Raw genomic sequence first — 18,405 nt, forward strand, 5'->3', positions numbered from 1 at the left:
CTAGCACATGTGAAAAAGGTGTGCTCTGCATCATCCCCCACACAGGTACAATAAAGGCAGTTGGGGGATCATGCTTTCCCTATGGCATGGAGATAAGTGTGGAAGTACCATTTACCTTACCCAGACCCTTGTTTAGAGTCCATGTAGGATTCTAAACAAGATGTATTTGTGGTCACTGGCAGTGTAGTTCTTGAGGACTCTCCAGTCCTTGTTCTGGGTGTGCAGGTCAACTGCGGGGCACTCATACCTTTTTCTAGACAACTCATGCATCGAACAGGGGGTGGAATACTCCTTAGCCTTGTGCTCCCCTGTCCCACACTTATGGCAGAGCAGGCTCCTGTCAGGACCCTTATATCTACGAGTCAGATGCCCATATCCATGGCATCTGAAACACCGAGGGACCTGAGCCCTGGGCCTAATCTGGCAGTACACTGAACCAATCTTATTGCAGCCTTCTTGCCAATCTTTACTACTGCTACCTTCTGCTCCCTGGAATTAGCATTGATGATGCTAACCCTGCAGTCTCCTATATCTCTGAAATTTCTTCTTAGTGATTCTTCCACATCCTCCTTCTTTGTCACGCAGTCTACATCTCGAATCTTCAGGGCCTCCTGCAGTTCTAGATTGGGACCACGGCACCTTCTCCTAGTACAACCTTCAGGACAGCACTGAATGTCTGTTTATCTTTGGTGTCGCTCCAAAGTTCAATCAGAACATCTCCCGCTCTGATCTTTCTTATTGCCACTACTTCCACCTCAGTCGCCTTCAGTTTCATATCCTTCTGCACTAGGATTTCGGCATAACCCCTTAATCTTTTTTATGAGGATTTCTTCTTTATGGTTCTTCTTCTTTTTCTTCTTGTTGCTGTGGGTACTGCTTCGGGGAGATTTTTGTTGTTCTTTTGCAGCTTCTTTTTCCCCAGAGCTCTGTCCCTTCTTACTTTCTATGAGTACCCACAGTTCCATTCGCGAATGGTTGAGTTTAGATGGATGCCTGGTTGAGTTCCGTTCATGGATGATAGAGGTTTCTTCTTGCCACCAGAATCCCCTTTCTTCTTCTTCTCTCTCTTGGGCTCTTCTGTTCCAGAAGAAAGAAACCTTTCCTCATCTGGCTCTGCAGTGTTACTGGAAGTATCCACAGCAGCTCTCATGAGTTTAATTCTTCTTTTCTCCTCAAAGAGTTCTAGTAGAGCAGAAAGCTGAGCGAGCCTGTTCTTTATCTTAACAAAACTAATGATAATTCTGCTAGAAAATTGCATCTACGAAAGACAGGATTTTTAAATTGATGAGAACTGAGATTCCAGGGCATATTGGTATCCCAGAATACACAATGAGGCAAATGTTAAAAATCGTCTAACCAACATTAACATAAACATGTGTTTAATGAATGTAGAAGATTAAATATGAAATTAAATGCAATTAAAACTTCTTCATATAAATGGAAGAGCGATGTGAATCTGCCTTATCAAGACATCTGGTCAAGTGACAGTGATCAGACTCAAAATCAGTTACACATGAATAACAAATTCATATTTATTAAGCAGTGAAGGTAGACCAATATGCATGCAGTATATGTTACAAACAACTTACTGTCAAGCATCTACTTGAAGAGTATACAACAAATGAGAACCTCAGAAAGAGGATGAACTAAAAAATAATATTGCTACTGATTTAGAAAATGGCAAAGAAGAAAAGATAGTTGCATACCTAAATGCCAGTGGATTACTAAATAGTTTAAAGTCAGCATGATTTATGTTTTGACTGAGAATCCTTTGTGTGAAGACATTTTTACCCAAACTTAGATTTCATCTTTTCAATTGTTATTGTCAAGAATTTTTATTTATTTTTTTTTACATATATTTATTGTTTTCAATTTCAATTTTGTGTTTTTATGTAAATTTTTATACTTTTAAATGAAATGTAAAGGCCCTTTACAACCTTGCATCTGATGATCCTGCTGGTAATATATAATCTCTTAAAGAACGTCATAGTGTTCTCACTATGATAGAAATATTATAAAGAATTTTTTTAAATTCTTAAGTTAGTTTAATTTTCTGTATCAGCTTAATGGTCTGTCTTCTTCAATAAAGTAATCTGATGTGGAAGCCACATGACTTCTTTGTATGCCTATTAAATTACATATACACATTTTTATTACACTTCATTTAAACTTATTTCAATTGAAAGTGAGATATGATCCTCCAATTCTTTAATAAAGTGGACAGTTACACAATTGATGAAATATTAGTTTTTATTAACATCAAATATTCATACAATTATTAATTCAACAATATTACATGAAATATTAGGATAGAGTAAAAGTCTCTTTATTACTCGTATTACTAGATCAATATTATTTACATCTTCACAAGTTGCTGATTAACAAAAGTTACAGATTTCTGGTATGTCATATAAATAAACGTTATTAATGATTAAACTATTCCAATTAGTGAACTCCTTGGTGTCATGACAATTCATTAAACCATTATTCAACAAGCAACCAGGCGTTGTCTTCATTCATCACCTATGTAAATACAATCCAACCTCGCTCTAAAATCTACCACACGTTTCATGGTCCTCCGGGCCGGATAGTCAAGTCGACAAATCTATCATGCATTTCATGGTCGTTGCGGGCTGGATAGTTGACGCCGGATTGAGGGACAGCATCATCAAGTTGCTGTTTTAAAGACACAGACTTAGCTGCTCTACAGCATTCATCCAAGGGTTTCGATAAGGTCAAACCAAGTTAACAACACAGTATTTATAATTTATTTATAAAAAGTGTATCAAAAATTAAGGTTGTATGTTTAAAGTGCAATTAAAAAATTAACATTAGTGAAACATTCAAATGTTCGTGAATATTTCAGTAGTTAAATATTTCAATGTTTTATAATACAGTTAAATTTTTTAACTATAATCAGCTTACACAATGTACAAGCAGGTATACAGATCAACCCTCGATAACGGCTTGGGCAAGGTTTGTCTTTTGTTGCACTGTACAAAACACGTGCGCACATATCTCAGGCAATCTTTCTATTGTTGCTGACCTGCACACAGCAGTTAGCAATATCGTATTATATTTACACCACGCCAGTTCATTCAACTTTATGCAAGCTATACTTTAACAATATTATTGCATATGATATTTATCTTTAACCTTATTTTATAATAACTTTATTTCATTCCAATTTAATATTATTTTGTGTATGATTCTAATAAAAATGGAATTCAAAGATTTAATTAAAAAACGAGGCATTATAAAGAATAGCCAAACTAAAAACATTCATTTAAAACTTTTATCTTAATTCAGGTGATTACGATCTATTTACCATTACATTAACTTTGATAAACTGTTAGAATACGAAAAACTATTTTTTGATGTTCAATATAAAATCGAATTGCACCAAGATGCAACAGATAAAGACCTACAGGATAGGCACACATATGATAATATTTTCGACAAACTTAAATTAAAACATAAAAAATTAGAAAATCGTTTCAAAATTTCAGAGGTAACTGATGCAACTAAAGTGATAACAAATCTAATCCAATTTCTTTAAAACCTATACAAATTGAGCCCTATCACGGTGATGTGAAGGTTTGGCATAAATTCTTTGATCTTTTTAACAGTTTAGTTCATAACCCAGAGGAATTCTCTAATGTTGATAACCTTAAACATTTTTTAAGAGGCAATGCTCTTAATGTAATAAAAAATTTATCAGTATCGTTTGAAAATTATGAAATTGCAATAGAATTACTTAAAGCTCGTTATGATAAGAAAGGCTAATAGCAGCTAAACATGCTTTAGAAATTATTAATTTAAAACCATATAAAAGGAAAATTCAGAAAATTCATCTAAGTTCATTACCAAGTTAATTCAAATAATAATGCATTGAAGAATCTAAATATTGACTATTTAGAATTTATTGTAATACAGTTAATTACACAAAACTTAAATTTAAATGCTTTTAGAGACTGCGAAAACACATTGGAAAATAATGAATTTCCAAAGCTACAACTTTTTTCTTTCTTAGAATGTAAGTGTAAACTACTTGAATCTACAGACACGATTCAAAGTAATCAAAAACCACAGCCGCCAAATGTAGGATTTAGCGGCAAAAAATATGATTATTAAAAACCTAGTTCTACTAAAAATGTATTTCATGTAAATAATTCTAATAATTTTATATGTACATTATATAAAAATAGCAACTATCCATTGTAACGATGTGATAAGTTTTTAAGTTATAATGTTAATGAAAGAAAAAACTTTGTATTTCAAGAAAAATTATGTGTTAATTGTTTAAGTAAACGGCATATTGTTTAAGTCAAAGCAATTGTAAATGTAAAAAATCAGAACCTAACAAGTGTGTTTTACTTGCAACAGCTGTAGTTAATGTAAAAGATAAAAAAGGTAATTTCATCCAAGCCAGGTCTTACTTGATTCCGCTTCAATGATTTCATTTTGTACTTAGAGGTTTGCTGCCAAACTTTGGCTTCAAACTAAACCTGTTCTCATGCATGGTATTAGTAATGTTGTTACTAAATCTAAGCTAAGTGTTGATTTAAATATTAATTCTAGGTATGAAAACTTTAATTTTAACTTGAAATGCCATGTAATGCCATCCATTACAGGTTTGTTACCCAATCATTTTGTAAACGTAACTGAGTGGGAAATTCCTTCTCAGCTTTTTCTAGCAGATCCTCATTTTAATATTCCTGAGCAAATCAACATTCTCCTAGGAGCTCAATATTATCTTTCTCTACTTAAGCCTGTTCAATTAACTCATAATTCCAACACCAAACTTCAAGAAACCCGTCTTGTTTTCATAGTCTTGGGTCAAATACCTACTAAATCTAGTAAGCGGAAAAACAATTTAAATTCCAGATCACTTTTTGTCAGCAATGAACAGTTTTCCACTGAATTAAGATAATCTCTTCCTCGTAAGGAAAACTTTGCTTTATGAGATTAATATGAAAACGCAAGGCATCGTTTCAATTTGTTACATCGTAGATTTCAGAAAAACGCTATACTTAAAGAAGATTACTTCCATTTCATGAAATAATATCAAGAATTAGATCACATGCAACCTGTAGATTCATCTCAGTCCAAGGTTCCAACTGAAACCTTTTATTTGCCTCATCACGCAGTATTTCATGAATCTTCCACCACTACTAAAACAAGAGTAGTATTTGATGGTAGTGCGAAAACTTAAACTGGCCAATCACTCAATACAATTCTTGCTACAGGTCCAGTAGTACAACAAGATTTATTTTCCATTATAATTCGTTTTAGAAGTCATGGCTACGTGCTATCAGGAGACATTCCTAAAATGTTACAGACAAATTCGCACTAATCCTAGATTTTTCATTACAACGAATTCTCTGGTATGATGATACAAACTCATCAGTCATTCCATATAACTTACAGACAATTACTTATGGTTTAGCACCTTCAAGTTTTCTAGCAACAAGATGTTTGATTGAAATTTCCAATCAAAATGAAGCCTCTTTTTCTCAAGCTTGCCAAGTAATTAAGCAAGATTTTTATGTCGATGATCTGCTCACTGGTTGTGACAACATCGATCAATTGAAACAATTATACAATGATGTTTCGTTATTGCTGAGAAAATACGAACTTTCACTACATAATGCCATTCCAATGTTCCAGATATGCTTAACAATTCTGATTCTTTCATCGAATATAAAAATATCAAGACACTTAGATTATTTTGGAATTCTCAAGGCGATGATTTCATTTATCAATTCAAACCAAGGGATAAGAATACTTCTTACAGCAAGTGTTCCGTTTTTTCAATCATTTCTTCATTGTTCGTTTCTTTAGGGCTACTTGTTCTATAATCGTTCCGTTTGAAGTGCTCATACAGGAGTTATGGTGCGCCAACCTTCACTGGGATGAAGTTCTTCCCGCTCCGTTAGCAAAAAAATGGAATTTTCTGTACTCTCAACCGAAATCTTCAAGTAATTTTAAGATTCCTAAATTACTTAAAATTAGTTTTAGTAAGAGTTATCAATTACATGGATTTTATGATACAAGTAGCAGCGCATATGGAGCATGTCTTTTCATCAGATCTGCTGATAGCAATGAACACATTGAAACCCACTTATTGTGTTCAAAATCTACAGTTGCTCCAGTCAAGCAAATCTCTATTCCTAGGTTAGAGCTGAATGCGGCTCTTTTATTATCTTGTCTATTCAATAAAATTATGTTTATTTTAGGTATAAGATTTGATTCAATCCATTTTTGGTCGGATTCTAAAGTAGTACTTTACTGGTTGTCATCGCTTCCTAATTGATGGAAGGTATTTGTTGCAAATAAAGTTTGTGAAATTGAAGAGCTAATTAAGGAATGCTTATGGAAGCACAGTCCTTCAAGGGATAACCCTGCAGACATCCTGTCATGTGGTTGCATGCCGGATGCATTAACCTCGTCACAATTCTGGTGGAATGGTCCATCTTTTCTGAGGAAAGAGAACGCCTGGCCATCCAATCAATCTGTTACTTCTATGATTCCGCCAGATTCGCTCAAGGAAGAGAAGTCTAGCAAAACTAATGTGAATTTAAGGTGTTCTTCAAGCTACAGAAGCTGTACAACTTTCAAAACCATTTTCTTCGTTCACACGAAGACTAAACATATTTTCATATTGTTTCGCTTCATTTACAATTTATAAAATAAAAACAATTGCATATTGTCAGATCTGTCACCAGAAGAAATCTATTTCACATTGGAAATACTTATCCGTCATAGTGGGCGGCATATGTCTGATCCTGTTCCACTTACCCCTGGACATTTTCTAACCTTCGCTCCTTTAACTTACTTAGCTGATCCTGATTTCTCAGGCATTAATGTAAATAAGCTCGCTAGGTGGCAGCTTACACAAAAATTACTGAGAGATTTTTGGAAGGCATGGTCTGTTGATTATTTACATTTTTTGCAGCAGAGGAACAAGTGTAAAATTTCAAATAATAACATTTGTGTTGGCAGTGTAGTTATAATTAAAGAAAGTAATCTTCCTCCACTGATGTGGAAATTAGGAATAATTGTTGAAGTGTATCCAGGTTAACGATAGACTAGTTAGATTAGTTGATGTGAAAACTAATGACACTATTTGTTTATTTCAATTTAATTTGCTTGTAAGCTTTGCCTGTATCAATATTAGATTTGTTGAGTTAACTTTAATTTTTGTACTTTCAAAGTTTACGTAATTATTTTATGCAATACTCTTTGTATATTAAGTTTCATTTCATGTAATGCATCATGAAATTATAAAAGGTAATTATAATTGGTGGGCGGTGTGTTCCATTCCTCGTCGAGCCTTCCGGTGCTGCGATCTAGTGGGTGCTAGCGCTTGCCGGAAAGTTAGCCGTACTATCATTCTATTTCAGAATCTGATTCACAGTGGTCGTATGCACTTCAGTCCGGATGGACATGTTCGGATGAACGATTAGTTTATTAGTATAAGTTATATGTTGTTAAGTTTAATTATATGTGTAAAGTTATGTATTAAATGTTCAATTACACGTTATCAAAATGTCAAGACGACATTTCATTAAATCATTATTCAACATTGTCTTCATTCATCACCTGTGAAAATACAGTCCAACCTTGTTCTAAAATCTACCACACATTTATGTTTTTACATTTATAATTCCTTGGGTAATCTTTGACAACATGTATTGTCTTTATGACAATATGTATTATTGGATTATTCACCAATCATACAGGAAAAAGATAAATAACATGAAGAAAATATCTCAAAAAACAAGAAGATAAATATGAAGAGGAAGAAAATACAAGGGAAGAATAAAAAGGAAGAAAATGTTGCAAACAAAGAAAGAAAAAAACATTAAGAGAAGATGATAAATATAAAGAGGAAGATAATGTTAAAAACAAAGAAAGAATAAAAAGATTAAGAGATGATAAATATAAAGAGAAAGATAATGTTAAAACCAAAGAAAGAATAAAAAGGAAGAAAATGTTGTAAACCAAAAAAAATTAAACAGGAAGAAAATGTTCCAAACAAAGAAATAATAAAAACGTTAAGAGAAGATAATAAATATAAAGAGTAAGAAAATGTTAAGATCAAGGAAAGAGTAAAAAGATTAAGAGAGGATGATGAATATAAAGAGCGAGAAAAATTGAAAACTAGAGAACATGTACACAAATTAAGATCAGAAGAATTATGTCAAACCAAGGAGCGATTAAATGATTGACAACAAAAAACAAAGTTAGTTTGTGAGATAATATTCATTCGGTTGTGAATCATTCTGTATTTTGAATATTACTTTTTTGTTATCATGATTATGTTTAATAGGTACTTTAATTAATGTTATTATTTATCTATTCTATGAAATTAAACTAAAAAACCTAAAAATAATACAACTCTAAATTATAATTTTCAATTAATATAAAATAATTAGATGTTTCGCCAAATCTATTACATATACACATATGTAATAATGCCCATTAAATTAAATATACACATTTTTAAAAGTACATAACATTTTATTTTACTAATAACTTCTGATTTTTATTCACATTTTATTTTTATTGTTGTATTGGTCAATAATTATTTATTGTAAAGATTTTTTTACATCATGGGTTAGTAATTTTATTAATAAATCAATATATTTCAATAAAAAAAAAAGGTAAAAAAAAAGTAAAGGAGATGAAGTCTGATTCAAATCAATGTGCATTCCCCTTATAAGATCCAAATACTTCATTAATTAAAATTTCATTTGACTATAACTCTGGAACCAATGAAAATAGTACCACTTATGATATATCATTGAAAAGCTCTTAATGAGGGCTTATTACTGAAGTTAAGAAAAAGTTCAAAATCCAGATTTTTGGCGATTTTGGGCTTTTTTTGTAAAAGGGGAGGTGCATAACTAGATATTACAACAGTCAAAAATTTATATTACAAATTCAAAATTTCAACATATTATGGCTAATTGTTTTTGAGTTATGTGAGATACATACATACGTACATAATACATACATACATGTGTACAGATGTCATACCAAAATTAATCAAAATGGATTCAGGGATGGTCAAAATGGATATTTCTGTTGAAATCTGAAAACCAAAATTTTTCGCTATCACAATACTTCCTTTACTTCGTACAAGCCAGTAAAAATTCATAATATTTCAATTTTCTGTTTCACTTAATTAATTTTATTTTATTATTTATTTTTGAAGTCTTCATAAAGTACTTAATCCACAAAGTTAGTATTTTTCTAATTAATACTTCTCTCATGAAAAACAAAATCACTATCTGAATATCTTTATTTTCTCTTCTGAAATTATTTTCTTTTCAACATTTTTATGCAATTTCTTTATTCAATCTCCTATAAATTAAAAAGCAACCTCATATCCAAATTTTCTGTAGTTTATTTTTTCTTCAGCTTCTATTCATACCTTAACTACAATGCCTCTTAAAAATTCTTTTTCATTTTACCTGAAAAATTATTTTAAAAAAATGAAAAGATTAAAACCAATTACTCACAAAAAGAACAAAAATTAGAATATCTGTGATTTTTCCTTCTTCTATTTATCTTCTGAACTTCTACATCAGCTATTATCAAAATCTGTTTTTTAAGTTATCAAAATCTGTATTTTGAATATTACTTTTTTGTTATCATGATTATGTTTAATAGGTACTTTAATTAAAGTTATTATTTATCTATTCTTTTTCTTTTTTTTTATCTTTTGCAATATCTTAATTTTTATTTAAGTAAATGATCTTCATATCATTTATTATTCTGTTTGTTACCTTTTATTTATCAGATATGTAAATGATCTTTCTGCTATGGGATTATTAGATTCAGCAACAAAAACGAAATAAATAAAAAAATTAAATATTTAAAATTAAGACTATGTTAATTTCATTTTAGTCTACATAATTAAATTCCTTTTTAAGTCCTACAAATTTTCAAGACAACCTGTTGTCATGAAATTAGTTTTCTTCAACCAGATCTCAAAGAATAATCAGAGTAAAATTCCTTTTCTTCTACTTCTGCTCTTTATGAAACTAAGCTGACTTTCAATATATACAAATTTTTCCTAATGATCAAACCATCCCAGGCTACAATAAGAAATCTGCTACAGTAGTTTTTTACTGAATAATTAAAAATAATATATTTTATTTAGTTCTCAAACTTTTATAACTTATATTTTGATACAAGATTTTGGTTTAAATCCAGTTGAAGGTACAAATAGTTTTAATTGTATTTGAATGCCATCTCACGGTTGTTTTTTGGGTGGCCGGCCGCCATGGTGTGAGTGGTAGCATTTCGGCCTTTCATCTGAAGGTCCGAAATCCTGGTCACGCATGACATTTTCACATGCTACAAAATTGCCATTTCATCTCATCCTCTGAAGCAATACCTAATGGTGATCCTAGAGACTAAAAAAAGGTATTCTGTGGATAATGGGATTCAATACCATAGAGTAAATGTTGGTTTGAGACTGAAGAAAACCTACTTCCAGTTGCAACAGGATTTGTAAGATTGAGAAATTGTATTAACTCAGAATAAAAGAAATTTTTTTTTTTATACTAATATTCCGTAATGTAATGGCTACAGTAAAACAATGAAATTAATCAATCAATTGGAATCGAAATGGCTATATAGTGTTTTTATAAAATAAAATAGTGTCAATTTTGAAAATTTATACAAGTGTTTTTATTTAATGAAATCAATGTTGGTAATTTAATGAATGATAAATATATTTGGAGAAGTACAATAGTTATTGTTTGTGGGAATGATGATGATATTACTTTTCAAGCAGGGCCTTAAAGGATATGGTTTTTCAAGCTGCTTAGTCATGAAAACACTGGTGGAATCTGGCATATAAACAGTAATCTAAGATGCTTCACAAGAATCTCTCTCAGGCAAACACCACTACAACATATCAACACCACTGCAGATCAAGATCTGTAGAGAACACAATGATCTTATATGCAGATGATACAGAACAAAGTATCCGGGTTCATTAGTTTATAATCTTCGTAATATTCAGCCTGATTTACTTGTTTATGTGTTCTGAGACATATTTTCCTAAAACCTTTATCTTACTGTCAGTTCAGTTTTTCCTTTAAATAAATTTCAAGTAGTACTGATTGCAAAGGCTAATAAACGCCAATTGTACAATGAAACTTGCCCAACATTTTTTAATCTTTGTAAACTTCAGAAACTGATTTATTTAATCTGATATTGGTTTCTGGCATTTACTTTATTTTATTGCCTTCAATTTTAAGGACGCCACATCCCTGAGATGTTCTAGGTATTGAAGAACCATCAGGTTGCAAGAGGTTTACCACCTTACTTACTGTCATCTGTTCAGTTGGCTCTGACTATGTGTAATAATATTAATAATCATGAACAGAGAAGATTGTGATCAGATTATGAAGTTATTTTAATCCACAATCATTGCTTTTCCATTGTGATCATGACAACTGGTTTGACGATTCTTAGTCCATGATCAGGTACAGAAGTCATCAGTTATAAAAGTTTTCTTTTTAATTATTATTGTGGAAATTAAATTGTTATTTATATATTATAAATAATATATATATATATATATATATATATATATATATATATATATATATATGTTACTTATATATTATTATTGTTGTATTAATTGTAATAATTATAACTGCATTCTGCAAGAATTCGTGCATGTATCCTATGTAGTAATAAATTGCTTCCCTCATAACCTAACAGTTCTACAACATGAGATTTTTCAGTTAAATAACCTCATGAAAATTGAAAGCTGTACCATGAGGTTAATAAAAATGAGTACTTCTTTCTAGATATTATAAAGCTTTCTATAATAATAGTCCTTTTCTTTGAAATCAGCGAAAGGAAAATATGCAAACTTCAACTGGCTGCTAGATGAGATAAAAGGCTAGATGATATAATAAAATATGTTCAAGCAGTCCCATATGCCTTATTTATGCAATATTTAATTCCTAAGAAACAACTATTTTGTTACAGTTACTAACCTTGTCCTACTTGTAATATACTGAATATTCACTCGCTCTGCAAAGACATGTTTCAGTTGCAAAGCTGATGTGACTGGACTCAATTATAGTGTTAAAGAGTGGTTGGTAATGTCTTTGGGTTCACAAACAACAACACACATGACAAACAATGTTACAAATAATGAATGTTCTTTGTAAACGGTGTTAACAAAGACTTGCTATGTAAAGCAATGATATTTGATTGGGAGAAATGTGAATTTGCTTCCTGCAGTGTTAAACACAGGTCAAGTGGTGGATAAATGAAGATGTGAATGCAAACATGTATCATCATCACTGGTTTGACTGAGCAGTCTTCAATTAAATCAATTTGTAAACAAGTGGCTGAACTTAATTTACTGTAGTCAACAATGCATGATCAAATTAACAAAGACTTGTTATTTGAAACCATCTCATCCAACTTTTGTGATTAAATTATCAGGTATAGACATGGAGCAGTGTGTTTCAGCCTGTCATAGTTTATAAGCACAATTTCCAAATACAGCGTTCTACACAAGTGTTGTTTTCTGATGAATGTGCTTTTATCACAGAATACAACTCAGAAATGTGATTTTCTGAGCTAAGAAGAATTCTCAGTTTGTATTTGAGTTGGAAAGGAATCCACCACATGTCATGATATGAATCAAGACATCAGGATACTTGTTCAGACCATATATTTTTGAAGAGTATATGAATAATGATTCTTATTCATAACTACTAGAAAGATGGTTGATACTTCAGTTTCAATATCGAAGGATGTCATGGAATGTGACTAAGTTCCAGCTCATTTTCCTCTTTGAATATACAGTTTCCCAAATAAACTATTTCCATGCTGCTGATTTACAAGATTATCAGTGATAGCTAATGATGACAACAATCAACAACTCAATCTTACTACAATCAATAGCTCATCGTGGAGAATAATCAAGACCTATATATCTCAATGTTGATATGCAATAAATGAAGAATTAAGTAATAGTGTGGAGGAAACCTTTTGAACCGTAACTCCTGAGTTGCTTCGCAGTATGTCAAGGAGGATGTGGAGATGTACAGTTGTGCATCAATCATGGTGGTACATATACAGATCCACTGGGTAATAATTTAAAAGTACGAATGTATATAAATGTTTAATAGATGTACTAAGTCCACAACATATATTTATCCAGACATACTGCATATACCATCACTTCTATTCCAGTTCATTGCTGCAGGTCTTCTTGTGATAAAATACATGCCTATTACTTTTCATCAACAATTTTTGTTTATGAAGTATCACTTTTTCAACAAAAAAGACTCACAACCACAACACACAGATTGCTCATATAATATTTCCTTCTAACTTTTTTATTCTTTTTCACATCTATTCCTGTGTAAATTTTAATAATATTTCTAAAACATGTGATAAATAAAGGAATAAAAGTGTTATAGGAATACACAAGATTTGCTTTGAACAATTTACTTACTGATCAAAATATTGCTTTCTTTTTTGATATCAGAGTTAAGACTGTTTACAGTAGCTTGTAGAGCAGCAGCTTGTTGAAGTCCACGCAATTCTACAGTAGAGCAATCACTGCCACTATGCAATGGTAAAAGTGCAGAAATTATTGCAGAGTTTGGCTTCACTACACATGCTGTTTGTGATATTTTAATCAATGCTGAGAAGATTGCTGTATAATCTGTAAAAAAAAAAATTGTAATATTTTATTCACATTTCATTTCAGTAATAAAACAAATTTGATTTCTATTTTCTGTACTTTTTCTGAAGTTGAACTGTGAGACTAGGAATCCAAAAGAATGAATGAAGTAGCACCATATATATGGATTTTATTTTATTTCATCATGGCTGATTAAAAACTTAAAACATAAATTTCCTTGTTTTCTGATAGATCCTTTGAAATATTAGAATTCTTGGAAATCCTCAAATTTAAAAAATCTGGCTAAATCTATGATTGTTGTAATCTTCAAAGCCAGGGCTTAATTACCACAAATAATAAAATATATTACTCATTTATTAATTAAGACTTATAATTTATTCTAAGCCAAACCAATAATTCTTTGGTATTTTGGGATTGGTGATTACTTCAAAAATTTTAAGATAAACAAAGTCTAGTCTACCTCATAGTGTAAACTGAAAATTAAAAAAAAAAAAATTTTAAATCTAACAAAAATTTCATATTAAAAACTGGTTTAATAAGGCATTGTATAAATAAACAAGCTATTACATAAATAGATATCTAGTTCTAAACATTAATTCTCATGGTGCAAAGTTATTTTTATTAGACATAGTAGTTATTTTTACTAAAAATGAACTAGTATGTACACAACTTTTTCAATAATAATGATAATGATAATAAAAAAAAAAAAAAATAAAAAAATAATGATAATGATGTTAATAATAATAACAATAACAACAATAACAATAATAATAACAATAATAATAATGCCTTGAGGTAGATATTCCCCATGTCCGGAACACAACATCTACGTTCCACGTCCAGGGCGGCAACAGCTGTACTCAAGTACATTACATATAGCTGGCTAACGGGGTTCCGAGTGTTGTTTCTCGGATATACTTTTTTCGGTCGATTTACATCTATAGGCCGAATTACAGGACTGGACTTTACGGCCACCTGCAGATACGACATTATTAACGATTACGGAAATGGATTAATACCGCCGTTAGAGCTGGCGATGTGGCGGCCACGGTCAAAGTTATTTGCAGGTGTAACGGAGACCTTTCGTCGTCCACATGCCCCCCGCGATGGCAAGCATGTAGTTAAGGTGCCCATGTTCGGAGCATGGGAGCCCTGAAAGCTTCGGTGTGTAGGGGCCTGGAGTCAGTGCAGAGACTGCGCATCCGCTCTCTGCCAGGACATATGCCGGTTCCACCGGAGTACCGGAACGGACCTCCAGGGTTGGTAGCCCTGGAGTGGGGGTGTACCCCGGCGGCTAGCCTTACTACAGAAGGGATTATTTGTTCATGAATTTTCCTGAACAAACCAACGTGGCAGAGGGTGCACGTAAACACCCTCGTTTAGAACCAGCCGTTTCGCCTGAGGCAAAACGGAGGAAAAGTACAGAAAATAAAAAGATAGAGATTGAGGCTAGAAAAAGCTTACAAAAGGTTTTTTTTAAAAGTAGTAATGTACCGAAACCCAAATATTTGGTCATTACAAAGGAGGATGGAAATTTCTCGAGTGTGAGTCCTTTTCTCATCGCTCGAGAAATAAACAAATGTGCTGGAGGCCCTGTTAAAGAAATAAGGAAAACTTTTACGGGACTTCATGTAAAGACTGTTAATGATATACAGTCTCAGAAGATTTTAGGGCTGAAGAAAATTGGAGAGCTAGCGGTACGTGTTGATCCCCACGGCACGCTCAACACCTCAAGGGGTGTTGTGGTCTGTCGGGATCTTTTAAATTGTTCGGAGCAAGAGATTGTAGAGGAACTGGCAGCACAAGGAGTAATAGAGTGCCGTCGATTGAACATGAGAAGGAACGGTGAGGTCTTACCCTCAGCTTCTCATGTCCTCACTTTCAACCGGCCTACTTTGCCAGAAAAGATAAGAGCGGGGATTCACCGTTTGGATGTGCGGGCATTTGTCCCACAGCCAATGAGGTGCTTCAAGTGCCAACGCTTTGGCCACACCGCTCTTAGATGCGAAAGACCGCAAATATGCGTGTGCGGTGAAGAGGTGCATGAGGGAGAGCCGTGTAAAGAGCCTCCTACATGTATTAACTGCAAAGGAGCGCATTCTTGTAGATCAAGGAATTGTCCTGTCTACAAAGATGAAGTAGCTGTGCAGGAAGTAAAAACCCTGCAAAAAGTCAGCTACTTCGAGACAAAGAAGATAGTTAACGCCCGTAAGCCTAGAGCAACAACATCTTATGCTCAGGCTGCGGCTACTGTTCCCGCTCCTGCTCCGATTGCTGTAGATGAGGCTCAAATTATAAATAAACTTGCGCCTACTTTGGCTAACATGATTGAGAGGATCATCGAAAACAAGATGAAACCTTTTGGCAATAAAGAATTTGTTAAGCCAAAGATAGTGGTACAGCCTGCTGAAGATAAGTCAATAAAAGTAAAAGTTGCTCCTCCAGAAAAGAAAACGGACACCAAACCAGAATGTCAAGTCCGTCTCAGCGAGATTCTTGATGTCAAGAAAACAATAACACGACAGAGACTGTTATGGAGGCTTCCAAGCCTCCTGCAACTGAAGTGGCCTCAGAGGCCACAAAAAATCACACAGGGGGGGCGAGTGTCCCCCCTCCCACAGGCGGTGACCGGTGCGACCCCCGTGTTGGGGAGCGGCCAGGTTGCCGCCTCTCAATCGGCGCCTGAAACCGGCGCCGACCCATGCCCGTCGTCGTCGGCGGCTTCGGTGGTCTCCGATACGGAGACCGGAAGCCTTACAGGCGACGACCTTCTCCGCGAACACGATGCTGTTCGTAGGATGGAGAAGAAAAGGAAAAAGGGATGGCCGAAAGGAAAACCCAGGCAATAATTTAATTAAAAATTAGCGAGTCGATTGTACAATGGAACATTAATGGATGTTTTTCAAACATCCATGAGCTCCAACGCTTGGTACATGACGTAGACCCGATTTGTATATGTCTGCAAGAAACGCATTTCCGCCGAAATGAAAATTTTAAATTAAAAGGATTCGATATATTTCGGCCAGATCAACCGCCAAATGTAAGAGTTAGAGGTGGAGTAGCTATATTAACATCGACTAGAGCTACCACCGAAGCGGTTGTTCTAAACACCAACCTACAAGCGGTCGCCGTTAGAATGAAGCGACCGCTTAAGATCACTGTGTGCAGCATATACTTACCGAATTACGATTGGAATAAGGATGACATAGAAAGACTAATTTCCGAGCTTCCCCCACCTGTTTTACTGGTGGGAGACTTTAACGCTCATAATTCTCTCTGGCGATCGGATCGAGTAGATCCCCGTGGAAGAGAACTGGAAGGGTTCCTGATGAATTCAGAACTTATTATTTTAAACGACGGATCAGGAACCTTTTTCAATGCCAGAGATGGATCGACGTCCTGTATAGATCTTGCACTTATAAGCGGATCGATAGCACCGAGGTACAGCTTCCATGTTATAGACGATCTGCATGGAAGCGATCATTTCCCGGTGCAAATTGTAACTGATGTTACAAGAACAATATATCCCATCCCTAAAAGATGGTTATTTGAAAAGGCAGACTGGACGAGCTTCACAGCTAGAACGATGCTCTCGGAAACAACTGGAGTTATCGGAGACGATGTCGACGCCATAACAAATGCAATAATTGAGTCGGCATCGAGATATATTCCCAAAACATCTGGGAAACTTACAAAGAAACCCGTTCCATGGTGGAACGATGAAATAAGTGAAGCTATAAAAAGAAAGAAAAGGGCGTATAATGCCTTTAAGAAACGTCCCACTATAAATAATCTAATTGCCTTTAAAAAATACAGGGCGTATTATGATAGACGTCAAAACGTCTTATGATAGATTCGAAAAAACGATCCTGGCAGCAATACGTGTCATCCATCGACAAAACTACTACTGCATCAGATGTTTGGAGGAAAGTGAAGGCGATTTGTGGGCGTAATGATTTTGCTCCCATAACTAGCCTTCAAGATGAAGATGAAATAAAAGATACTCCATATGAAATTGCAGAGCTGTTATCCAATCATTTCGAAAAGACCAGCAAAACGGCCAACTACGAGGAAGGTTTTCGAACCAAAAAAGAAGAACTCGAAGGTCTACTAAATTTTGGAACTGAGTATAATTACTCATATAATGTACCATTTAAAATGGAAGAATTCACGAAAGCGTTGGAAAAATCAGGTAACACAGCTGCTGGTCCGGATGAAATCCACTACAATATGATCAGGCAGCTGAATACCACTGCAAAGTGTAGATTATTAGAACTTTATAATAAAATATGGCGGGATGGAACGTACCCGCAGCAGTGGAAAAAAGCTCATGTTGTTCCAGTACCAAAGAAAAATAAAAATTTAACAGACCCCAATAGCTACCGTCCTATTTCTTTGACGTGTGCTATGGGGAAAATATTGGAAAAAATGATTAATAATCGACTCGTCTGGGTTTTGGAAAAAGAAAACCTGATATCACCGTATCAAGCAGGTTTTCGACAATACCATTCTACCACTGATCAAATGATCAGCTTAGAGGACATTATATATAACAGCTTTATTAAAAGGAAACATTGTGTCGGAGTCTTCTTTGATCTTCAGAAGGCTTTCGATATGACCTGGCGTCATGGTATAATGCTCCAGATACATGAATGGGGCATTCGTGGCAATCTGCCTATACTGCTCAGCAACTACATGAATGA

The 18,405-nt window shown here is 33.8% G+C and overlaps 1 protein-coding gene across 4 annotated transcripts in view; it reads right to left on the reverse strand.

Annotated features, from left to right (window-relative positions):
- LOC142328846 (uncharacterized) overlaps positions 1–18,405 on the reverse strand; it is a 62,029-nt gene that overhangs the window by 28,604 nt on the left and 15,020 nt on the right. For all 4 annotated transcript variants that reach the window (XM_075372962.1, XM_075372972.1, XM_075372953.1 and 1 more), the window contains exon 2: positions 13,511–13,723. In XM_075372962.1, the coding sequence (XP_075229077.1) occupies positions 13,511–13,723 (213 nt within the window). The remainder of the gene's footprint in view (positions 1–13,510; positions 13,724–18,405) is intronic.

This window comes from Lycorma delicatula, chromosome 1, assembly GCF_047948215.1.
Source record: "Lycorma delicatula isolate Av1 chromosome 1, ASM4794821v1, whole genome shotgun sequence".
In the NCBI taxonomy this organism is placed as follows: Eukaryota; Metazoa; Arthropoda; class Insecta; order Hemiptera; family Fulgoridae; genus Lycorma; species Lycorma delicatula.